This window comes from Mus musculus, chromosome 1, assembly GCF_000001635.26.
Source record: "Mus musculus strain C57BL/6J chromosome 1, GRCm38.p6 C57BL/6J".
In the NCBI taxonomy this organism is placed as follows: domain Eukaryota; kingdom Metazoa; phylum Chordata; class Mammalia; order Rodentia; family Muridae; genus Mus; species Mus musculus.
In genome coordinates this window covers 126,373,988-126,400,415 of record NC_000067.6, presented here as the reverse complement: position 1 = coordinate 126,400,415, position 26,428 = coordinate 126,373,988, and the positions used below count along the sequence as shown (strand labels likewise).

Sequence of the window (26,428 nt, the reverse complement as noted above, 5' to 3'; positions counted from 1 at the left end):
ATGAACCAAGCAGGTTTACAGTGTGTAAGGACTGTTTATGAAAACATAGAAGTAAGGAGCAACCAAGAACTCGGGATCTGCTCAGTCCACAAAGGTGGGAGTCTCGGCAATCACAACCTGAGGGCCTGGAGTGACCGACCTGGGGAGCTGCTGCCCTTCATCCTTCTTGGGAGACCGAGGAGGTCAGCTTAGGGTGGCAGCAACCGTGGACTGGGCTCTCACACCAGCAGGAAGTGAAAGCAGGTAGGCGGTACTGCCTGCCCCTCAGATCTCTTCACACATGTCACTTGCTCCCACAGACCGCTGCCCATTCTGGAGGAGGGTCTTCCTCCTACGTTAGTCAGTCCTTCCTGGAAATATTGTCACAGACTCACACTTTAGTTGACTCCAGGTGCTGCCAAGTTGACAGCCAAGGCCAACCTTCACAATGTCTTTGCAAATAATAGGGAATATATAAAAAGCTTACATTTTGTTTTCTGTGTGTGCCTGTGTGACTTTCCAGCATGGAAGGATCAGAGGGTAACTTTGGAGGTCAGATCTTTGTTTCCACCTTTGAGTCTGAGGTTCAGACTCTGGTCCTCAGGTTTAATGGCTAGTCCCTTTAACTGCCGAGCCATCTAGCCAGCGCCCTGTCATTCTATCTTTATCAAAAGGGCACATTAAGGGGTTTAGTTCTTGCTCTATCATATGGGGATAACCAAGGGATTCTCTACGCAGACAGAAAGAGCATCCCTCCAGGACTCAAAATTGGCAGCCCACCATAGATAAAGGCCCTCCGACTATGGTATATTTTCTTTCAACTGTCCCTGATCTTGGAGTCAGGCTTTGAAGCACCCCCTCTGAGTTAAAGGAAGCCAGGTTAATGCAGTCACTGCAGCCCCAAATGCTATTTTCACTTGAAGAAAAGCGAAACTAATGTAAAAATTAAGCATTAAGTCTGGTGAATGCATAGGTTGAACTGAGAAGATGCTGACAACATTTAATTAAACAACAAACTCTTTGAAGGCACTAATGGAAGAGTTTTACAGGATGCCTGTTAGGTTTTCATAGGCACCCAGTGTGAAGCAGGCACTATATTGGCTTTTGGATGCATTATCCACCAATAAAAGCAGATACGATGCTATAGAACAGGCCTCCACATTGCCCATAACACTTCTCTGCCATGGGCTTTTGCTAGTAACCGAGGCCTCTCTGCAGACTCCAGAATACCACTTTCAGAGGCAAATCCTATCACCCTGATAACATTTTCTGGTTTTATTTGATCTTGAAAAACATTTCATTATGTTTAATTTAGGGAAATGAGATTTCCTTAATTACTATCAGTAGCAGCTATTAGAGGCTCAATTACACCCGCAAATTCATTTTTAAAAGCTTTATGGTTTTTCAGATAAAAAATTTCAAGATCTAACTGCACCCATTAAAAGTTACTGTCCCTCCCTCTGGTGCCTAGGCTTCTAAGACTGAAGATCAGCATCACCATGCAAAAATAAATAATGCCAGTAAGGGAAGATTAGTCTAAGTAGGGCTTAGAAGCACTTGTTTGAATAAGCTAGATGTTGCATTCAATAAATTGGATCAAGGGATATGAATAACTGTGGATTTTCTTTCTTTGGGTTTGCCACATACTAAGATGTGTAGTGTGAAAGGTCAGGCTGGCCCTGACAGGTAATGAAGGCATTGCCCATTCCTATGGTTGCATAATTGTGCAGTTAATTTTTATATGGCCACTGTTACTCTAAAGCCACTTCTCTATAAGAGATTGTAAAGAACGTCCTGGTATCCTGTAATTTATTGGTCTTTTAAACTCGATCAGGAGATTCACAAGTGATTCTAGTTTTATATATTCTACAATTGCTTTCTCGTATAATTAGAGACCCATTGGCATCCATCCTGCAAGTTGCTCGTTAGTCATGATAAGATCAGTGACTTATTCTTTCTCTTATACATTATGAGGAGGTAAATAAGTTTGCATATAGAGATCTAGAAATTAGTAGAGTCTGCCTCAAGATGCCTGCCACAGGCTTTCAGCCCCCTGCTCACAGACTGAATGGTTTTCCCTAGAGTACCAAGAGCACTGTAAGCATAAACGTAGTGAATGCTGGTGGCTGGGATTGACCAGAGTGTGGCCATCTGCTTGGTGGCAATTTTGAGCTATGTCATAAAAGCTATTTTGGAACAAGAAAGAATCCTTTGAGAAACCTCCAGGTTGGGTCATTGAGTTGCCTCATTGTGATGCTAACCCATCTACTCTGAGGGGAGTGGTCTCTCAGCTGCAATAATAAAATTGCATAAAAGCTGCAAATACCTTCCTCATTGTTTGTCATGGGTAAATCATATAGGTTCAAATGATTCAAAATTGTTATTCTCAGAGTTCCTTTTTTGCTAATAAACATGAAGATGAGGGCATCCTATAACTGACTAAAGGTCTATGTAATGGAAAGTGCCTGGTTTTGCTTGTTTGTTGTGTTTGGAAGAGTTTGATGTCATAACAACTTAACCCCAGCAAATGGAGAGGAGGCCTGTGTACTTCAGGTACTTGGGTGTTTGAGTGAAGTGGCATTGGAAGGAGAGAAAGATACAAGGTACATCTATGTCCCATTCTTACATGCATGAGCACTGCATATATGCATGGAGTCCTGGTTCCAGTTGCATGAAGAGGCTGGACTATGTTTGAATAAGTCAGAAGACCAATGCTATATATATGATTTGTGTATTTCTGTATGTACATATAAAGCCATCTTGCTGGCCCAAGGCAAATCTTTTAAAAGGCCAGAGCACTTACATTTCTGGACATATGAGAGTCCCAGATCAAAGCATGCTCATTTGAGGTGACCTCAAAGTCCAGTAACTTTGAAAGTAGGTACTTTCTGTTTGAGAAGCATGTCTGGAAGGATGGGTTTTATGAAATAAAGTCATTATTGTTTCTGTTTTGAACCAGCGCCTCTTCTTCATTCTCTGGAGCTGTTGCTTTTAATGACTTCATCACAAGAGAACATGCACTCATGAGTGCCTGAGCACCGGCCGTATGGCTGCCATGCTTTCAAACATAACGAAGAACCAAGGCATGTTAATTGTTATTCTCCAAGAGCTTGTGATTCAGTAGCTGTCTGCTTTAATAAAGTCTTGCTACAGTGGAGTGATCCAGCTGTAAGGACCATGTAAATATTGTAATAAACACCCGAACTGGCGTGATCTTTTCGAATACTCACAGAGAGTAGTTTTTCATGCTGCCCACTCTCAGGAAAGCTGCAATCAGCCACCGAGTTGTTTGTCAATGCCTGGGTGTATTTTTGTAAGGAAGTATCGATTACCGAGTGAAAAACATTTAGTTTTAACAGCAATCAATGAGTAGCAGACAAAAGGACATCTGAAGTTTTGAAGTCTTTAAAAATATGAGCCAAACACCAGATCTAGGGAATTACTGGTAAATGGCAGGACCCAAGGGTTACACACATTCCAGACTGCTCACGGACTCTTCTCCCCAGCTGTGATCGAGAAGAGTGGATAACTGACGGTGCAGGAAGATTGACTTAAGTTAGCACGTAGAAAAGGAAAGCTGGGGAAGCTGCCTTCTGTAGTCCATACAATTGAAGGGTTTTACTATGCATTTTTAGATATGCACATCTATGCTTTTTTTTTAAAAAAAGTTTTATTTAATTTACAATTATGTGTATGTGTGTTTATAGAGGAATTTGTACACACACAGTTACCAGTCTTGGATGGCAAGTGCTTTTATCCACCGAGCAGTTTACCAGCTCCTTGCTTGACATGTTCGATGTGTCTTCTGGGGGATCTGAATTCAGGTGCACAGGTTTGCAAGCAATCACATTTCTGAGCGAGCCAGCTTCCCAGCCCTGTTTGCTTTTAATGAGTATCTAAACTTAAATTTTTTTGTGTCAGCTTTGGAAAAGGATTATACAGAAAGGCACTGGGAGAGCTGGCATCTGTCAGCATGAAAGCTTGCAGAGTATTATTAGAGACTTTGAGATAAAGAAAATATGCATTTGTCTGACTGTGTTCATTACCTTTTCATAACAACGGTGATGTGCTTGGTATGGGCTATCTAGAAAGTAAAAGAGACATTTAAAAGTCTGCAAGTTCAAATCTCAGATCACATGGACCGCATGTGTTTAGGTCCATGGTTAGGGTGGGACCTTGTGGCTAAAGATCAGTTTAGAAGACAGCACACACATCTGGTCCCAGGGAGAAGAGGGGCGGTACTGGTGGAGCTGGTGGAAGTCATTCAACCCATTTGAGAGAGATTGTTCATGATTTCTGAGTGGATTTCAGTAGACCCCACCTTTTAAAGGACCACAACACCTTCTATAGCATGACCTGGGAATTAAGTCCATTACATGGAGACAAATGGGGAGCAGTCAATATCCCAATCAGTGTCCCAAACTCTAACAATGACTAACCAATCAGTTTTTGTCTATATGCTGTGTTCACTATTTATAACTAACTAATGGCCAGATTGGCTAAGCCTACAGTGGGCTCCATGTAAATTGCTGCTGAGTTGAAGTCCTAAGTAAGTGTGGTAGCTCATGACTGTGGAAGCACTCCTCCCTCCAGCAAGAGGAACTCTCCATGCCTCTGTGAGAATGGGAAGAGACTCTGGCTAATGGCGTAGCACTAGAGGTGAAGATGTGATTCTGTGTATTACATGAACCCGGTGGTGTCTCTCTGCAGCAGCGTAACCATGGGGATAGATAACGGATTGTTCCCAGCACAAGTACAAGCACAGGTATTAGATGTTTTTAGAGCTACCAAACACTTTATCCCTTCTCCAAAACACAAACTGAAATTTTCATCTTTGATGGTTGTTATCAAGCTTCATTCCATGTACAGGAGGAGGTATCTAGTTGTTTTTGTTTCTGGGAATGTATAAATTTGAATAGAAAAACACCACCACCAACAACAAAACAGTGGATTACTTTTTAGAAAAAGAACACATTGGGTTGACTCCCTGCCAGTAAATCATAAAAGGGGGTTCACAAACTATTGGCACACTATCTTCCTCTCTACTCATGTATGTTTCTTTTTGAGAGAAAATTCGAAACTATTGAGACTATGTCTCACTCTGTAGCCTAGTCTTGGCCTCTTGGTTCACATCCATCTCCCTGCCTTAGCTTCCCAAGTACACACATTGGTGTGATTTGATTTAGATATACACATACACATTCATTGTTGATCTTCTGTGTCTAGCAGTTTCATAGTCAAGGGCATATCTGAGCAGTTGAAACAGAGGCAATAACCTATAAAACCCGAGTACTTTGCATCTGGTACCCTACTTAAGACATATGCCAATTCCTCTATCAGGAATGATTTCATAATTTGATTGAAGTATAATATTTCTTTCTGAAATTACTATATTTATTTATTATATATCTGTTTGGGCACATGTGGAAGTCAGAGGACAACTTACATACATAGACACACACACACACATATACACACACTTAAGCACCTTTTCACTCTGTAGTCTCTAACAATGTTTTAGAAGGGAGAGATGTAAATGCATGAGCTGGTTCACTAGTTGTGAAAATTTACTAGGAAAAACTCCTAAGTGAGGCTGCCAAGTTCTAGATCCCTGAGGTCAGATTGTCGGTGCACAACCCTTGACCTTCTCCATCCTCCTGCTCTCCTACTTATGTGCTTATAGCCTTAGGTGCTGTATAATCACAAGAGGAGGAAGGGGAGCAGGAGGGGGAAGAGGAGGAAGAAGAGGAGTGGATTAGAAACAGCACTTACTGCCCACTGTCTCATATTGTTCATCAATTCTGTGACTACTGGCTATTATTTAGGGAAAATGCTTAGAACCCAGCTGGACTTCATGCCCAGTTATCATTTGTACTGTTAGGAATAACCATGCTCCTTTCTCTTACTTTCATTCATGTCATATGCCCTATAATTGTTTTTCCAATTTCTCCATGAATAAAGGAGGCATGTTTTTGTAATTTTAATTAATTAATTAATTAATTAATTAATTAATGTCCTTTGACTGGTTCATACACATATAATGACTTTTGATCATTGTCATTTGCACCACTCTTTGTCATCTCTTTCCTTCTCTTGGTGAACCCCTTCTTCCAGACAAGCCCCCACAGGGTTTAATCACTGTTGTTTACATGCTGGACACAGCAGGGGCAACTTACTAGTGGCTCCACTACTGAAAAAAATGATACTCACACCCTGCAGCAGCCATTAATTGTCTGTATTCCATCCAGGAGGACTGGTCTCTTGGGCCCTTCCCCGTCCATGATGAAATGTTGACAGGCTCAGTCTTGAGCAGAGAAACACAGTTGCAACAGAGCTCATGAGTATTCAGAGCTCATGGCTATGCCATGTCCAGAAGGTATCTTTTACTCTGCATCTTCCCAGCATCCGACTCTTAAATTCTTTCTGCCACGTCTTCCGTGATGTTTCCTGAGACTTTAAGGGGTCCTAGAGCTGTTTCATTTAGAGCCAAGCACTCAGCAGGTGTTTATTCATAGCCCTTAGAACAATAATGAGTCTGTGCATCAGCTACTTCCCACAAGGTGTGTTTAAATGTTACTTTCCTGTTACTGTTCTCAGACAGGGTCTCCAGTAGCCGATGGACTCCCAGCTGCCTTAGGCCAGTGATAAATTTGAAGCTCTGGTCCTCCAGCTTCTACCTCTGGAGTGTTTGGGATTTCAGATATGTTTGCCTCCTCAAGCCCATCATAGATGGTGCTGGGGCTCAAAACTAGGGCCAGCAATCTACCTCCTGCACCATATCCTCAGCACTTAAATGTCTATATGCCTGCTTTGTCATCTATTGTATTGATGTTGGTAGTAACTATAGCATGGCTTCAGTGCTTTCAACCACAGTTTTAAGGAATAGATTCCTTCTGTATTAAACATAAAAATAAAGACAGAATCTCTCTGGCATAGCATTTATTTGTTAACAACTACTTGTAAAAGATGTTCAGTACAGGGAACTGTCTGTCATTAATGGGTCCTCTGCAATTCCCTCCGACCCCAGAGGAGAAGCCACTGTGTACGAGTGGCGCACCTGCCCCTTAATGTCAGCTAACAAACACAAATTGGAACGTTCTGCATTGTACGTGTTCGACTTAATCCTTTGGTAATGATTCCTGGGATTTCTAGGCTCTCTCAAACATGTTTGTTGAACAGTATATGAATTTTTCTACCTGTTAAAGGGAAGCAGTCCTATTTTATAACATGCAATGCCCAGAAAATAACTTAGCCTTATGATTTCCTGAAAGAGGTAAAATCTCCAAGACTAATTTTCAGGATCTTAATATAGTAACAATAAAAATGTTTAGCATTCATTTTTACTGTGTCTTATTCAGGCACAGATTTAGTTTTGAGCTCATATTTATGTATACACATATACATATAATAATTTATAAATGGAGGTGCAAAGTGAACATAAACATATCTTTAGCCTAGGTACAAGAGTCCCCTATTCTTTAGTAACCCCTTCCTCTTCTAGCCATCTGCAGAGAGTGACTTTAAGAGTGCGTTGACCCTTGTCCCTTGCTAGAGAGACCTGAGATGTGCCTGGTCACTCTAGAAAAATAAGCATCTTTTAGGGCCTCTTTTTTCCTTAACAATTCAAAGCAATCTTTCAGGATTTCTGTTTCCCTTTGACTATAAGTTCTATAGCAAGGTAAAGGCACTAATGTTGCCATGTGGTACAGCAACTCCTGCTGTGTTCAGACAGATCTGATAGAATGTTCCAGGAAAAAAAAAAAAAAAAAAACACTTGTGAATGAGAGAGAGCTAAGCATTCAACCAGGGTGGGAACTAGGGAAAATCTAGGAGTTTCAAAGCAGGCCCCTCTCAGCATGGGTCCTAACCCTTGCTTAAAGCACTCACAGTAGACTTGTAGCCATGTTGTGCAGTTCCTCAGTGAGCATGTGTCCAACCACACCGAAGCAGGTGTTCTATACGTGTTGACTCCAGTCCCTACTGGCATATTTTTTTATGAATCGTATTTATCATGTCTTCATTTGCTCACCACTGCTGTCACTGGGGACCAGTCCTGTGTCATGACATTATCCTTCATTTATATGATTGATCAAGGGCTAAATGTACTTTGAAAGGAGCCATTTAGGGAGTTGGGGAGACAGCACAGTAAGTAAATCGGATACTGTACAAGTATAAGGACCTCTGTGTAATCCTAGAACACACATTAAAAACCAACCAATCAACCAACCAAACGGGCAAACAAACAAACTGGCTTCAAATTGTAGCATCAGGGAGACAGAAACAAGAAGAATCCCAGGACTTTCTGGCCAACTAGCTTTGCCTAATTAAGGAGTTCCAGGCTAGTGAGAGACCTGGGTTTATGGAAGATACCCAAATTTGACCTCTGATTTCTGCAGGCCTATAGCAACATGTGTATATAAATGTGTACACATAAATGGTTGCCTAGGCGTTCTTGTAAGAAAACACATTTTCCTTTTTGATTGATGGATGCACTATGTTTATTCAGCTCATATATTAGTGTTTAATGATTTTTTTAAAAATAAACATGGTATTTCTATAACGCTTCCCTCCCAGATTAGCACACAGAAAGCTTTCAGTGTGTAATACCTTTCTTTACCTTCTCCTAAGGCTGATGATTCTGTGAAAGGAATCACTGAAGCACAGAACTGTAGCTGGCTCACGATTCCATGACGATCTTTTAACTCTTCTAAGCTGACCTTTCCAGGATGAAATGCGAATGTTTGCATTTCCCAACAACCATTAAGCAAACTGCCGGAAATCATGTTTTAAAAAATTGTGAATTTTCTCCTGTAATCTGTCTGCTCTCAAACTCTTGAAGCTGATCCTGTAAACACCAGGCCCGTTATTCTCAAAGCGTTGCTTGAAGAAACAGCTCTATGTAAAGAAGAGTCTCTGCCAGGCAATGGGAAGTGTGAAGGCCATCTGGAATGTTCTCCAGATGAATAGAAAGCATTTGTGGAAAATTAATATTAATTGCCAGGATCCTGCGAGCCACTTTGTGGCAGACTTAAATGCTTCAGCAGTAACTTGTACAGTCAGATGTTGACATTATAATTATTCTCTTATTTTAGAAGAGTGAATAATTACCATAGCAAACACTCTAATTTCCCATACACATAATTACACCCATTCACTGAGGAAAGACAGCAATATAAAGATTCCTAGTCTAAATAGGATTCTTTCCTCTCTCACTGATCTACAAAACGAAGGGGGCTGAACTGAATGAGTGGAAAAGGTACAATCTTAATAAATGCAATTGCAAATGCTCTGGAAGGCAAGCCCTAGCAGAAATTAAATTTATGACTTAATAATTAATGCATGAAAGGGGCTGAGCAGGTGAGACAAACAGCAACTTGGATTTGCGTTCTACATGCCACAGGAGAAAGTTATGGACATGGGACAAAACCAGCAGGGGAAACTGTATGAGGTTTTTAAGATCAAGATATCTGTATATTATTGTTAGCATCAGGATTAAGACTAAAAGTGGTCACTGACAGTCACCCTTAATAAGCACTTACTGCAGTTTTGGACCACTCAGCGCTTTGCTACTATGATGGGTAGGTTCTTACCAAGCATAAGACTAAGTCTCGTCCTCGTCTTAACCACGCAGTGATTTGGAGGAGGTGACACAGAGCTGTATATGGAATTCTTAGCAAGTGTTAGCGTGACATGTAGATTTTTTGTTTGTTTGTTTTGTTTTGTTTTTATTGGAGCTAAACAGTAAGAGTATGAGAGAAGATGACATAGATGTAAGGTTCAGGAAACATGGAGGGCACTGCAGGCAGAAAGACGGTACAAGTAGAAGGGATGGCGTATTATGGGATGCTATCTTTTAAGCAGGATTTGGCCTTTGAACTTTATGTCAAAGCAGTTGTGATTGTCTGCCCCAAGCCTTCATGAGTTCTACCCATCAATATTCTGTCATAGAAGAGGCAGGGGCTCTGAAAGTACCACCCTTCCATGAGGACCTGTAGGCCGTTAGTTAAAGATGTTAAATATGTCAGGAAAAAAGAGACATATTCTTCAACAGTGTCGCTTCTGGTACGTTTGCCATGGTCTTGTAAGTAGCTCCTTCCCATGCTGTCATAAGCAGCTCTAATGAAATTCAGCTGAATATGAAGCTAAAACGACATGAAAGCACAAGGGGACCTGTTGAGAAAATGCAGAGGAAAAGTGGGGAGGGAACATCAGAATATGATCAAAATGCCATGTGTGTGTATGTGTGTGTGAGGGGTTATGTGTGCATGCACGAATGTGTGTGAAAATCTCACAGTGAAGCTATTGTATATAATTATAAATATGCTAAGAGAAATAAAAAGCCTATCAGAATGTAGGGTACAGTGTAAATTAGGTGGGCGTGTTCTAAGAGAAGCATCAAGTTTGAGAAAAGAAGGCAGGTGTTAACCTTCATGGAAAATTTACCCATGGATTAGAAGATAGACGAGAAAGACCTCGGAATCCTGTGTAATAAGGCAGGAAGAGAAAGAGCATTTCCAAGTGTCACCCCAAATTAAGTCAGCGACAGAGTGTCTTAGTTTTTCATTGGTTCCTGTAGGTAGAGAGGCAAGAAAGGAACAGAGTAGTGGAGATGAAAGAAATCTATCCAAGACCATGGTAAAGATGGATCAGAGCAGAGCTCTGACAGTCCAGATTGCTTAGAGACTGGTGTGCCACCCTTTTATGTACAGGATATACAGTCTCAAAGCAAAGAGAGGGGAATTTAGGGATGTAGTCAAGTATGAAGGCACTTAATAAAATTGATTCCCAAGAATTCCTGAGGGGATAGAATAATTAATAGCTACTGTTAATTGTGATCAATTAAACATGACAATGGAGAAAGATCTGTGACTAAAGTAGAATGTATCACTGACTTTATCAAAGAGCCCATTGGCCAAGTAAATGATGCGTTCGATAAACTAAGTTGAGAAGTGAGCCTTTGGTCCAAAAAAAAAAAAAAAAAAAAAAAAAAAAAAAAAAAAAAAAATCCCAAGCAAAGAAAACGCTGTGAAAAATCTGTTCTGTGAAGACAGTGTTTCTGAATTAGGCAAACGACTATAGAAATCAGACTTACCACCCAGTTTGTCAACCAAAGTCTTAACTACCTCGATTATCCCCATCATCATCATCATCATCAGCAGCAGCAGCAGCAGCAGCAGCAGGTATTAAATCACATATGGTTTTCTGGAAGCTTGTTGAAATCAGAAAGTCAGTGAGGCGAAATCCTCACAGATTAGCCCTTTGCAGGACATGAACGCATTGCTCATGAGTGACATTCACAGCTAACACAAGCTCCCCTTGCTTTCTTAAAGGTTGTCTCTAGTTTCCAGAGTCCACACCAGGGATGGATTCCCTTGTCCCAGTATCAGTTGGACTTGGAGTTTCTCTTTAAAACCTACATAGAAATGGGAGCTGTGATCCCTCTGGGGTCTGCTTTGTCCCTCCCCTCCACAGTTAACTGATGTTAAACATCTACTTTTTAACTGCCTCATTTGCTCTCCATTGGCTAAGACAAACCATGCATCTCACCCCATGATCTGAAAATAGGAGTTCAGTCCCCTGAAATCCTTACTGTGGGAAACCCATGCCCTGACCAGCCCTGACCCTAACATGCATACACATCATCTTGTTGACATTGGTACCATTAATAATTACGTTTCTCCAGGTTGTGGCTGGTTTACATGGGTGAATATAAGGTAGGTGTTGGAGGAGAGCTTAGCCCTTTAGAGGTAAGTCCATACATAGGCTCACTCTTCAAGAATACAGTCTGTCATGGTTACAGGAGTGTGAGGTAGCTGGTCACATTGCCCCTGTAGTCAGGAAGGTGAGTTGAATGTTACTGCCCTGTGCACTTTCTCCTTTGTATCCAAGCCAGTACTAGAGCCCATGGAAAGGATTCCTCCACATTCAGGATGGATTTTCCCACCTGTATTAACTGAATCTAGAAATTCTTCAGTAGAAAAGTTCAGTTTGTCTCCTAGGTAATTCTAGGTCCTCTCACGTTAATGAACAACATGCCACCATTCTGCCAAAGCTGAACAAGAAGCCCATGGAAGAATCAAAGTGACAACTTGAATAGTTAGCTTCATGTCATCTTCACTGCATGAATTAATATGTGTAGTGTTCTGAGGTATGCATAACTCTCCACACATTTTTACTCTTTGTTTTCCCAGTTCTATGATGGCATCAAGACAAAATTTACCTGATTCTATGTTATGAATTAAGTCTCAACATTTGGTTCTTCATTCGGAATCCTAATTGATAAGTTCACTCTCCCCTGGATTCACTGAGACAGTCTCTCACTGAACCTGGAGCTTGTGTATCGGGCTAGTAAAACTAGCCATCTGGCTCTGACCTTCACACTTGGGGGACATGCACTTTATTCACTGAATTGTCTCCCAGCCTGGAGCTTTCTTTTACTGAAGAAAAGTTGGTCATGTTATATGGCTCACCTGTGGCTTCTCTTTCAGGATTCTACCTTGGCATAATGGACATTTTGAGATGCATCCGTTGCCCATCCGTCCTGTTTACCCTTGCAATTTCTGCCCACCCCAGCTCTACTCCCTGCCCTTATCTCTGTTATCTAAGTCACCCTTTGTTCCCCCCCCTCCCCACTTAAAAAAATCATCTTCTTTTTTTAGCTAGAATGGAAGCTTTGTCTTTCTCAGGTGATGTTATCAGCACTGCGGAGATATCCAGGACTCTTTTTATCTGAGCATCACAAAATCTGATTCTGATTCTTCTGTTACAGCCAACAGTTCGTGCTTTAAAAAAAAAAATCAATGCTGAAGTTCTTTATCTGCATCTCAGCCTCTAGAATGACCGAATCTTTCATAACTAATGGAGATATTGAATTCAGACAGTTTTATGTGGAAAAATACATCGCAATTTGTGTGAAAAGCAAAAATCGGGACAGCAATTAGATGCTGTAACTGTTGCTTAATTTAGATCCATTTGACATTGGTTTGCTAGAAACTGGTAGAGGGTTTTTAAATTAAAACTAGCCTTTTTATGAAAACATTTTTTTAGTTTAATTTTTACACTGATGTGTTTAACTTATAGGATTCTGTCCTGTGTGTGTGTGTGTGTATATGTATGTATGTGTGTGTGTGTGTGTTTCTGTATTTGAAATAGCATCTTCAAATTGACCTAAAGATTATTCATATGGAAAATAAAGTTGTCCCTTATTAATGTGGAAACCCCTTCAACATCTCACTGAGAAATCGAATAATGCTTTTCCTGTCTTTAGAGATAATCTCATGTACACCAAGAGAGGCTCAGACTTCCTAAGGAACCAAGGATGGCCTTGAACTTCTGCCTTTTCCCTTCAACCTCCCAAGTGTTGAGATTACAGATACAAGAGATTGCCACCCAGTTTATTCTGTTCTGGCCATGACCCCCAGACTTTGGGAATGTTAGCAAGCACTCTACAACTGAGCCACAGCCCTAGCCCCTCTTGTTTCCTTTCATATTAAGAGAGGTCACTGGTCTACCTGCCGAACTTGTCCCTTTGTGTTGCATGTGCTTCTGAACTGTTCAATCCTTGCCACTTCCATCTGACCCACCTCTTCCAAATTCTACAAAAAAAGGGCAACTGTGCACAATCCTTCTGTATAGTGACACATCAGATAAAAAGTGTTGTGTTTATGTTATGCTGATAAAGGATTAGGTTATTTTTTTATTATGTTAAACATGCAACATAAAAATTTCCTTGTTAACCAGTTCTGCAGAGAATTGGCTTTGCTACTTTTTCCTGTCTCAAATACACTTTCCATTCCTTTCCATGCATCCAGAATGCTATATTCCAAGATGACAGGGTAAGGATTTTATGCTGATTTGTCCTGATGTCAGTAAAAGCAACTGATTGGTAGAGTTCAAAAGAGCCAGCTCCAGAGTCAACAAGCAGAAATGTTTATTTCCAGCACTACTGTGCACTAATGCTCTAAAAATACAAAGTATATTTGCATAGGAGAAATAATCCTAATCTCAGACAAGTATTGATAGAGCTGGAGATTTATAAAGAAAAAGTATAGAAAATAGATCTCAAATGCATTGGATATAGTGGGTGCTGCGGGAACTCAGGATTGGAGAGAAGAATGAGGCTGAACCTGGGAACAGCCCAGGGGTGTCTCAGGGAGTGTTATATAAATGTATGAATGTGTGCATATGCATGCATGTGTGTGTGCATGCATGTGTGTGTGCATGCATGTGTGTGTGTGTGATATCTGCCGGTGCATTTGTGCGTAGAGGCCAGAAAAGGATTTCTTTTTTTTTTTAATTTTTTAAAAAATATTTTTATTAGGTATTTTCCTCATTTACATTTCCAATGCTATCCCAAAAGTCCCCCATACCCTCCCCCCCAACTCCCCTACCCACCCCCTCCCACTTTTTGGCCCTGGCGTTCCCCTGTACTGGGGCATATAAAGTTTGCATGTCCAGTGGGCCTCTCTTTTCAGTGATGGCCAACTAGGCCATCTTTTGATACATATGCAGCTAGAGTCTAGAGCTCCTGGGTACTGGTTAGTTCATAATTTTGTTCCACCTATAGGGTTGCAGATCCCTTTAGCTCCTTGGGTACTTTGTCTAGCTCCTCCATTGGGGGCCCTGTGATCCATCCAATAGCTGGCTATGAGCATCATCCACTTATGTGTTTGCTAGGCCCCGGCGTAGTCTCACAAGAGACTATATCAGGGTCCTTTCAGCAAAATCTTGCTAGTGTATGAAATGGTGTCAGCGTTTGGAGGCTGATTATGGGATGGATGCCTGGATATGGCAGTCTCTAGATGGTCCATCCTTTTGTCTCAGCTCCAAACTTTGTCTCTGTAATTCCTTCCATGGGTGTTTTGTTCCCAATTCTAAGAATGGGCAAAGTGTCCACACTTTGGTCTTCGTTCTTCTTCAGTTTCATGTGTTTTGCAAATTGTATCTTATATCTTGGGTATTCTAAGTTTCTGGGCTAATATCCACTTATCAGTGAGTACATATCATTTGAGTTCTTTTGTGATTGGGTTACCTCACTCAGGATGATGCCCTCCAGGTCCAACCATTTGCCTAGGAATTTCTTAAATTCATTCTTTTTAATAGCTGAGTATTACTTCATTGTGTAAATGTACCACATTTTTTTGTATCCATTCCTCTGTTGAGGGGCATCTGGGTTCTTTCCAGCTTCTGGCTATTATAAATAAGGCTGCTATGAACATAGTGGAGCATGTGTCTTTCTTACTAGTTGGAACATCTTCTGGATATATGCCCAGGAGAGGTATTGCGGGATCCGCCAGTAGTACTATGTCCAATTTTCTGAGGAACTGCCAGAGACAGATTTCTATTGTCCTGTTCTATCACTCTCTGCCTTATTCCCTTGAGACAGGGTCTGTTACTAGACCTGGAACTTGAATGGTAGTTGCTAAGGACCAGTGATCCTCCTGTCTCCCCTTATTAATGGGGGTAACTGGTTCATGTGTACACACCTGACTTTAAATGTGGGTGCTGGCAAGTTAAACTCAAATCCTCAAGCTTGACCAGCAAGTTCTCTTACCCATTAAGCCATATCCCCAGGATTCAGAGGGTCTTTTAAGTGGGAAGAAGAGAATGGTCAAAGCCCAGAGGCAAGAAGATGTGTATTTTCAGAGTATGGCAACATACTTCTAGAGTGTAATCTTTATTTTCTTCATGGTCCCCAGGATAAGTTTATCTCTATAAATTAGAGCTGGAGTTCTGGAGAGATAGATCAGTTAAGAGCACTTGCTGTTCTTGCAGAGAACTCCCTCCTCCCCCTTTTTTTTCTCAGCACCAATAGGTACCTTCTAGCCATCCATAATTCCTGTTCCAGGGACTCTGTTGGCCTTTATCCCAGCTCCATGGATCCTAGGTTCTCTATAGCACAGCCATAAGTTCAGGCCAAACACTTACACACATAATAATGAATAGACTTTTAAAATAACAAGCTGGAGAAACTACAACTTTGCTGTGTTTTTTTCCCCCAATGGCTAATAACAAGTAACCGGCTTGTTACACTGAATATTCATCATGACAGAGTCACCAAACTTGATTTATCTCAACTTGGAGCTCCTCACTTCTCTTCTTCCTCACAGAGTTGTGCAAGACTTATAAGGTGAACCCTTCCATACCCAACACCATAACATTGTATAATCTGTACTCAGTGTTCCATTTAGCAGCAATAACCACTTTAGTGTTGCTGTTGAAAACCAATAACATAAACAGGGCACTGGGGACAGCATTGCTGTGGCAGAGTTCATATTATATGGAGGAGCTGAGCTGTGTGCAGGACAGTTCTGTCAGTTATGTGTGTCCATTTGTGAGATCTCCTGGTTTGGCAAAGATTTTAAAAGCAATCAAACAGACTTGGTCTGTTTTGAACCTCTGAAAAACTGGTTGGACAAAATTAAAACCAGCTCTTGAGCATTTTTCTTCTTAACTCTGTATTCTCACTCAGGGCTAATTATTATTTTTTTTTAATCAGGACCCCTTTTAGACAGACATTTTATATGACCATAGATATACAGGTATATAAAATAAAACACAAACTGATTATAAATCACAGCTATTTGTTTAAAAACAATTCTTCAGTGTATATGTATTTTACTATCTACTAAAAACAAAAGCAAAATTTTATACCAATGAAATGGAATTCCTTGCTTGTTTTGATGTAAAGAATGAAAACTCTTGGCTATTGATATAATACCACAGTGCGCAGAATGTCTTCCGTGTTTTCAGAGTTGATGAATGTCTTGATTTTTGTACTTATTAATGCTGAATGTAATGCTTCCCATTAAACATGGTATAAGATGACACAGGTATGTCCGCACTCCTTTCAGAATTTGCTAGAAATCCTGTCCTAATCTCAAGGTAGAATTCATTGAACTGAAGTCAGCGACTCCACACCAAGATTAAGCAAGTGTCCGGACATAGTTCAGCACACAGACGTACTAATCAGCTTGGAGCGTGCTGAGAAACGGTGGCAGCAAACCACCCCTGTCCTGTGTAACTAAAGCCTTATGCTTATGAATGGCAATATGTGTGTTCAGTGAAACACTGCCACTTACAATCAGGGAACCCTAAGTCTGAGCCAGGATGTCTCACTCAGGCACTGTCACTTGACCTACGTGTCAGAACAGCATGCGCAGGGCAGGGTGTACCCGCTTCAGAAGCAAGGCTGAGGGGAACCTGCGCGATGTGGCATGGATGCCGGCTGACAGAATTGCATTGGTTTTTTTGTACTTGTTTTATTTTGAATTAATTCTGCTTGTTGAACATTCGTAAGCTTGTATGGTTTTCAAAACTTCCATGTCTGTGACTGGATATGGGGTTCTCACCCACGATGTCAGATTTAGTCTAATTAACTTGAGATTCTTGGTCTTTCTATGCAGTGGAATATGACAGTGACAGTATGTCTAAGTGATGTTCCAGTGATCCAAGGGATGAAGTCATTCTGAGTAGACGGTGATGCTTTAATATCTGAACAATTATGACTTTGGTGGGAGGTTAGGGTCATAGTTCCTTACAAAAGACAACTTGGTTTAAGGAATCTTATTTCAGTCCATTCAGTCAAGCCATGCAGCCCTCAAACTCTTCCACCTTCTGGTTTCTGCGATCATGTGGGTGCATGTGTGTTTATGCTTGCTCACAGGGGCTCATGTGATGCCAGAGGATGGTATGGGGATGTGTTCCAGTCACTTGTGCACTTTATTTTTTGATCCAGCATCTCTCACTGTGCAGAGATTGTGCCTTTCCAGCTAGAATGCCTGCCTGGCCAACAAGGTCCTTGGGTTCACCTCTCTCTGCTTCCTATCACTGGTATTATGGGTGCTTGTTGCTGTGATGGCTTTTATGTTGGTGCTAGGAATCAGAGCTCAGGTCCTGTGCATACTTGCAAGGCAAGTATTCTCTCTACCAAGCAATTTCTTCAGGCCAGGGCTTCTGTGATCTTTAAGGAGATCTTTGATTCTTGATTTCCTGGTTTATAAAAGGGGTTAGTAAAAAAAAAACTACTGCACAAAGCTGTTATCATTTCATGTGCAGTGTGGGTCTTTGTGTCTGTTTCCATCTGTCTATGTCTAGATAGGTTTGTGTCTGAGTCTGCTTATGTAGGTCTGTGTCTGTTGCTATGAACATCAAGCTCAGGTTAGCTCTTAGGTACCATCAGCTCTCCCTGCCCCTCATTTTGGCACACATACACCTTCTGAAGGCCATGCCCTTCCTTCTCTGTCTTGTAGCACGAGAAGCTGATACATGAGTTGGAAGAGGAACGGCACTTGCGGCTACAGAGTGAGGAGCGGCTGCGGGAGGTGACCCTGGAGTCAGAGCGCAACAGGATCCAGATGCTCGGCCTGCAGCAGCAGTTTTCCAGGTACTGCTCTCCCTTGAGCATGGCGGGCCTGAAGTCTGCCCCCTCTTGACTTTCTGGGAGCACGATTTTTTGTTGCCTTCAGCAAGTGCACCAAGTCTGACAAACATTGTCTTCACAATCTTGATCCTCTGGGACTTAATTTGACCTGACAGTTGAAGTTTGTGACAAAATGGTTGGCTTTACTTCTGTGGTAGCTTCCCAAAATGTTGTGTGTAAAATATTATGAATTATGCTGATCCCCTTCTAGCTCTGAATGAATGAGACTCAGACTATGGTTTATTTATTTGGCTTTGGCACTTACTGGGAGGTTGGGGGTAACCCTTAATCTTCTTTTCTAACAGCTGGGCTGGCTATTGCCCCATCTGTGAACCCCAAATACTTGCTGTTTAAATCTTCCTGGGCTATTTCTGCTCCAGCCTTGTGTCCTGGGATGGGGAGGGCATTTCACTCTGGCACATGCTGCTGGTCCATCACTAATGAAGACCTCCTGTTCTCTCATCTTCTCCTCCATGATTCTCATTCATATTCTCTCTCTCTCTCTCTCTCTCTCTCTCTCTCTCTCTCTCTCTCTCTCTCTCTCTCTCTCTCTCTCTCTCCCCCTTCTGGCCCTACTGGAGGCTCCCAGCCCTGTAACTCAAACTCCACCTCTCTCTGTTCTCCCCAGTAATTGCTTGGAGCTATTTTATTGAAAAAGTGGGGAGTAAGGTTTGCACAACAAAGGCTGGTACAGGTGGGAATTTGCTCCTCTTGGGGCAACCAGATCTTGGGGTACAGTATTTAGCGTATGAATAAAAGCAGCACCAGACCAACCTCCAACAGATGTTTCATGGCTTTGCCATGGATTGGATTCTGTGGGTGTGCTGTGTCAATGGCCAGCTAGGATAATAAGATTTTAATGCTCATCCCAGTACTAATTATTTGGTATATTCTTACCAAATAATATACCAAAAATAAAGAGGAGCCAAAAAAATAAAGAATAATGTTCTTTTTTTTTATTTTAAGAAGATAAGATTACTTTTAAGTCCTAGTCATTTACTATAGGGCCAGGCGATGGCACGACTTCTATTTGAAAGTCTATTCAGTGCTGAATGAGAAAACACCAGTATGTGCATTAAAGCCCCGAGTCCAGGATCCATTCACTTCCCTAAGTAAAACTGAAAACTATTTTATTCCACATTTGTATCTGGAGGTCATACTAGGCTGTGTCATGTTGGGAAGTTGTCCTACAATGTTAATGTTCATGAGCGCTGTGGGGGACCTTTATTTCCATCCTGAAGCTTTTTTTATATCAACAGTTTAATATTTCTCCCTTCTGCTCACCCACCCTCCCTCCCTCCTTCCCTCTCTCTGTGGTGGTGTCACACACATGTGGTTTAAGTCCTTGCTTCCCACCTTGTTTGAGGCAGTGTCTCCCTTGTTGCTTTTCCTCTCCTGTATACACCAGGCTAGCTGGCCAGCAGCTTCCTAAGTTCTCTTGTCTCTGCCTCCCATATGGCAGAACTCTCTGTGGGAGAGCTAGGAATGCAGATACAGGTGCTGCTGTTGTCTGCATCTACGTGGAGTGTGGGGGTTTGACTGCGGGGTCTCACACTTACACAGAGATTGCTTTACCCACTGAGCAATCTCCACAGCCCCATCCCTATGTTTTTAAAGGTGTTGCAGTGAGAGAGACCTCAGTTCAGCCTTGAGATCATTTCCCCCACCGTGGTAATACACACTGCCGATGCTCATGTCCTTGGCTTGGGAGCTGCAAAGAACATGGCAGGAAGATAGTATGACTCATCTGTATTCATTACTGTAATTTAAATACACTGTCAAACTCAGGTGCTATAGAAAAGCACCCATAAATACTTTAACCTTTCCCTGCCCAGCCCTTTAAGCCCCTTTCTACCCCCTTACCCTCAGATCATCTCTCCGTTGGGTGAACTCTCACTTTCTGTGTAGGAGCCAGTAATAACAGAGGCTCTCCAGTGCAACTGGAAGACCCGCTGTGGAATACCTGCCATTTTAATGATACAGGAAGGAAGGGGGCAGGGCTCACTCTTTGCACTATCTAATTGAGATGTCTCTATATTCAAGCTATTGATTTCCATGATGGGCCACAAAAGACACAGTAAATTATTTTCATATGATGCTAGGTGATGCTGGGTCACCAGTTGTATATCAAATGACAATCCCACATAGATCTGAGTTACGCAAGAGTCTGAACTCTATCCTGGGCTGAAAGAGAAGATAATTATATGTACAATAAATAGTGGTTGCTTTCCCATACTGCTTTTGTGAGGATATTTCCCACTGTAATCAGGTTTCTTATATAGCACTTAAAGGGCCTTAAGAAGGGTCAGCTGCAATTGCAGTCAGAGAATTAATAGAAGCCAGCCAGGGTGGGGCACATATGACAGATAATTGCATGATCATTTGGGATCACTGAACTATTTTTGATGGCCTTTCACATGTCAAACTTTAGTTTTGAAGGTATGGCTGGTGTTTCTCGTGGAGACAGTTCTCTTTGAGTCTTTGTAAAGTCCTCAGTGTTGGATGTACCTTTGGGCATATGTCACAGTGGAATGGTCATCTAGTGATTTACATAGTCATCCAAAGTATTATGTGGAACATTTAAACTTAGAAAGAGATTTATTTTACCTCTATGTATGTGTCTGTGTGTGGGTATGGGCACATGAACGCAGTGCCTGGGGAGACCTGAAAAACGTTTTGAATCCTCTGGAGCTGGAGTTAGAGACTGTTTCAGGGCACCAGCTTCAAATCCTCGGAACTGATTTCAGGTCTTCTACAAGATCACTCCTTGCCGTTAACTGCAGAGCTCTCCCTGCAACCCTCAAATTTAAAACTTTTATATTCGCAATGTTATCTTTCTCCACATGGATTGGCAGTTCTCTTTATATGTGTTAATTAACGGAGGCATGAGGTTATTTCTCCACTTCCCCCGTGGGCTGGTGTTAATTTTTACATCAAGTTCATGAGGTTGATTTCCAAGAAAGCTGACAAAAGAAAAACAGCCTCCCTCATAGAAGCCACACCCTAGATTCCCTCAGAAGGTAGAAGGTTTGACAAATATGCTCACCACAATTCTATCACTTAGTAGAGTACACAGTAGTAAAGATGGGAGTTTTCCTATCAGTCCACTCCTGAACATGAGGGAGCCCCTCAAACAGTGAGCTCTCCGGGGGGCGGGGGGGGCAGGCAATATTGCAGGGCTGCCTCTCATGTGTGGTTACACACTCAAGGATATTTTCCTAATGTGATGGCATTTAAGCTGTTGCCTGGTGGGCCACATACATGACTGAACATATTTTATGAGAGGTTAATGCTGAAAAATCCCATAATTGTTCTTACCCTCTCCACTCTTTTAGCTACTTGCTCAATGTGTGCTTATACAGTTAGCCAAACTTAGTGGTGTAGACAGAGCTTAGGGCAGAAATTCTCCTCCTAGTTAAAGATGGTGGTAGGCTAAGGCCCAGCCTCTTCACCTCGAATAAGTGTTTGCGCCTCACTGGACTCACCTGGAGGAGTGTTAGCAGGGCAATCTCCTCCAATGGGTGGGTATATTACCTTTCAATATGGGACTTTTTTTTTTTTCTTTTTGAGGAAGCAATTCATGAAGAAAGCAGCAAGTCCTTAGAGTACTGATATCAAACACAGCCGTGCATGATTTGCACATCCGACTTGGTTCCTTAGGAAACAATCTAGTGAATTCATAAATTGTTCCTGAAAGCTCCTGTCCTTAAGCGCTCTCGTTCGCTCTCCCCCCCTGCCCCCCGTGCGTGCACATGCGTGTGTGTGTGTGTGTGTGTGTGTGTGTGTGTGAGAGAGAGAGAGAGAGAGAGAGAGAGAGAGAGGGAGAGAGAGGTTCAGATGACAACTTTGGAGTCTGCTGTCATTTTCGGCCTTGCTCAAGTCAGGACCTCTTGGTCCCTACTCTATACCTCAGGCTAGCTCTTCAACAATGGTCTGGTCTCCTGGCACCATCTCCCATATGGAAGTATCAACACTTGGAAGGCAAAGAAGTGCAAAGGCACTCACCTCATGTGGCTTCAGAGATCCCACCTTGACCCTTAAATGCAGAGCGCACAGTGAGGGCTTTATGCACTGAGCTGTCTCCACAGCCTGAAAGCTACTTATCTATTACAAGTGTCCACTTCTATTGTGTTCGCAAGAACAAAGAAAAATGCAAATGCAGATGACAATGCCTTACTCTGGTAGAACTGCAGGGGAAAGAAGGCCTTTGTCCTGATTCAGGGCATGCAGCCACATTGTGTGTTAATGGGTTAGCATGCTGAGGCATGGCTCCTCAGATGACATTAACGATTGCATAGAGCTAATAGTAATGTCTGGTTCTGTTGCAGAGCAGCTCTGTGCTTTGCTGTTTTTCACTTTAAATTAAAATTGGTCTAGTAGACCCAGCAGCTGGCAGGCATATTTTATAAACCATTTCCTGTCAGTAAATGATATCACGCCTGAAGTGTCAGAGCCAGTGTTTCTCCCTGCAGCCTTGGAGTGCTCCCATTGTGTGAATATCAGTGCTGTGCATCTAAGCAAGGGAAACAGCTATGCTGAGCCACACTTGAGCAGCCAGACTTGGTGAGAATCCCCCGGGGTAAAGGCCAAGCTCTTACTCCCGACATCCAGTTCTTTGCATCCGTTTTGACCTTCTTCCCCGAGCCCTTAGCATCTGCCTCGAAGCCATTTCCTTCCTGACAGCATGAGGGGTTCTCCTATCACAGTTAACTGCCAGGCTTAAATACAGCTGCCTACATGTTGAACTTCCTGAGGCCATAATGGAGTTGGTTTTTGCCATTTGTCCCGTTCAAGGGTTACTGTTCCCATTATCCTCTCTCAAGTATTTATAGGGTCCTCCGGTTTGCTTTTGCTGTCCACTTGGAAGCATGGCAACCTGACAGAGGGGTACCAGAAAGCATAACATACCCTTAGCCAGTCTCTCTTTGTATGGCTCACACATGCATTAAAAGGACATCCTAGGGGCTGCAGAGATGGCTCAGTTCTTGCTCTACTTGCAGAGGATTCAAGTTCAGTTCCTTAGAACCATTCTAGGAAACTTGCAATTGCCCATAACTAGAGTTTCAGGGGACCGAAGTCCTATTTTGGACTTGGTAAGTACCTCACACAGGGACATATATGCATGCAGACAGATACACACATACTTATAAATAAATATTAAAAACCCGAAGACAGCTTCCCTGCATCTCTTGGAGTGACACCCGTTTACCTGTAGATGGTCAGCCGCTCGTCAGCCCTGCTTTTCTCTTCCCAGACCACCAAAGACTGTGGTTTAAAAACCACGAACGCTAAAACTGCTAGAAGAAAACAAACAGTACCTACAAAATATAGGTGTAAGGAAGGGCTTTCTGAAGAGGCCTCCACTGGGGAAGAAGTTAAGGGCAGTTTGCTAACTTTAGCTCAGCTCTGAGCCTAGCGTTTCTGAATGCCTTGATCCTTCTGATGAAGGTAAAGGTCAGTTTCTTTTCTTTTTCTCATACTGGCATATCATGTTTTCTTATATACCCCCTCCAACTTCCCAGGGACATATCAACCATCCCATCTCCCGCCGTACTTTATATCTTTTTTATTAACTGTTTTTGTTGCTCATACCCCACTGAATCCAGGTAGTGTTGCTTACGTGTGTATCAGCCTGTGGCTGTGCACTAGAGGAATGGAGCGCGTATCATTATGCATGCCTATGAAGAAAAATGATTTATTCCTCAGTGGTCATCACTGCCAGTAGCTCCACAGATAGGAACAGGGCCTTGAGCTCTCTTCTGTTTCCATGCTGAAATTTAGACTGACTTGATCTTGTGTAGGTCTTGTCCATGCGAGTATGGTTGCTTTGAGTTGATGTGTGTGATAGGCAGGCATGTTACCACAAGACAGCCGTTCATGGCACTTGCCCTACTTTCTTGCATTATCTGTCCACATTGTCTGTCCCCTTTCTCCTGATGTTCTAGAGAATCATTTACTATTGATCTGGACTTGATATTTCTATACTCTCTGCAAACTTGGGAGGGGGGGCAGCGAAGGCTGAGACTTTTCTTTGAAAACAGAGCCCTCTTATTTGCCACTCGGTAAAAATATACCAGAAATCTCAAATGGACCAGAAACCATTGGAGGATAAATTTCCTTCACACTACAACAGATGGGAGAAAATATTTTAAACGGTATTTTTCAACATTCTTGGTTAACATTAACATGGGTCATGTTTTCCTGTCTGAAGTTTGCATTTTAGTGATCTTCCTCCAGCATAGCCGAGACAGCAGGAGACAGCTATATAGAGAACTAGAAAGAAAAAGCATTTCAGCCTAGGTCACCACTAATTTAACAAATCTGGAACATTCTGCTCTTCCTTTGTATTTTTATTTCTACCTAAGAAAAGTGACACTGCCACATGTTAGTTCTTAAAGTTTTGAGAATGAAGCCATTAAGCACTGGGCCGGGAAGATGCTCCAGTGGGCCAGGTGTCTATAGAGCAAGCCTACAGACCCGTGTCCATCCCCAGAACTCATTTAAGAAGCCAGGTGTGATAGCATGTTGTTGTAATCTCAATGCTGTGGAGGCAGAGGTCCATGGGTCCCTGTGGCTTGCTTGCCAGCCAGCCTAGTCAGCTTAGCAGACTCCAGGCCAGTAAGAAACCCTTTCCTTAAAAAAAAAAAAAAAAAAAAAAAAAAAAAAAAAAAAAAAAAAAAAATGGGGTGGATGGTATTTTAAAGGATAACAACCAAGATTGGTGTTGGGCTTTTTCTCTTTCTTTCTCTACTTGCCTGCCTGCCTGCCTGTCTGTCTTTGTTTTTTATGTCCATGTCTCTCTTTGTCTCTCTCTGTTTCTTTCTCTCTCTGTCTGTCTGTCTGTCTGTCTCTCTCTCTCACACACACACACATACACACACACACACACACACACACACACACACACACACACACCAAATGTATATACACATATATAGCAAAAAGCCATGTGTTATTGCCTGGTGTGCATTTCTGCAGTGCCCACAACATTCATGCATGCATAGTGCCGCGTCTTTACCCTGCGCCGTGGCTTGGTCTGAGACTCGTGTTACAGCCCCACCTGTAAGCAAGCTCCCCAGTAACTCTATTTCAGTCACTGAATCCTCCAGATCACCATCCTCTTCTGTATAAAATGGGGAAAGTGGATTGCTTTATGGCTTTATAATGCCTTTCATGATCTTTAGAAGACAGTGAGTTCAGAATGAAATGCATTTACTTATTTTGAGAAATAACTATTACACAGTTGTAGCCAGGCCTTTGAAGTCTCTAGCCCTGAGTTCTTATGCTGAGGTGCTTGGGTGGACTGGTTGTCTTGGGGCTCAGGTTCTCATCACAGTGGTCTCTATGAGGCCCGTCTGGGACTGTGTTTGTTCTGGAATTTGACTGGAGAACTCTCACTTTAAAAACTACCATGCCAAATTAAAAAAAAAAAAAAGGTGGGGGGAGGGCAATTGAAATTAAATACTGAGGGCACTGTCTAACCAAAGGAACGTGAGATGAGTTGAGGTGAGCAACCATTATTGCTTTTCATCCCAAAGATGTCTGCTTCAGGATTTATTGAACCTGCTTAGGAAAACTCTTAGGAGTGGCGGCTTTATATTGAGGTTACTCTGTTCTTGTGTTCACATAATTTCTCTGATCATATAGGCATCAATACACATACCAGTGAGGGTGTAGGGGGTAGCTCAGTTGGTAAAATGTTTGACTTGCAAACATGATGGAGACCTAGAACCCATGGGAAACAAAGACATGTTGATGTACACATACATCCTTATAAGGCCGGTGCTGGGGGTGGCAATAGGCAGGTCCCTGTGCCTCACTGAACACCAGCTTCAACATTCCAGCTAAAAGTAAGAGATTCTGTCTTACAAAACACACACACACACACACACACACACACACACACACACACACACACACCAAGATGGACAATGTCAGTAAGTTTTTGCACATTCTCTTAAATTATTACTGCTAGCATTAAGCATGGAATCTTTCACGTCATAATTAACACTCTATCTGCACCCCAAC

General features: G+C 42.1%; 1 protein-coding gene across 21 annotated transcripts in view; it reads left to right on the top strand.

Moving 5' to 3' along the window:
• Nckap5 (NCK-associated protein 5) overlaps positions 1-26,428 on the top strand; it is a 917,161-nt gene that overhangs the window by 430,381 nt on the left and 460,352 nt on the right. For all 21 annotated transcript variants that reach the window (NM_176957.3, NM_001081756.1, NM_172484.3 and 18 more), the window contains one exon: positions 18,231-18,364. In NM_176957.3, the coding sequence (NP_795931.2) occupies positions 18,231-18,364 (134 nt within the window). The remainder of the gene's footprint in view (positions 1-18,230; positions 18,365-26,428) is intronic.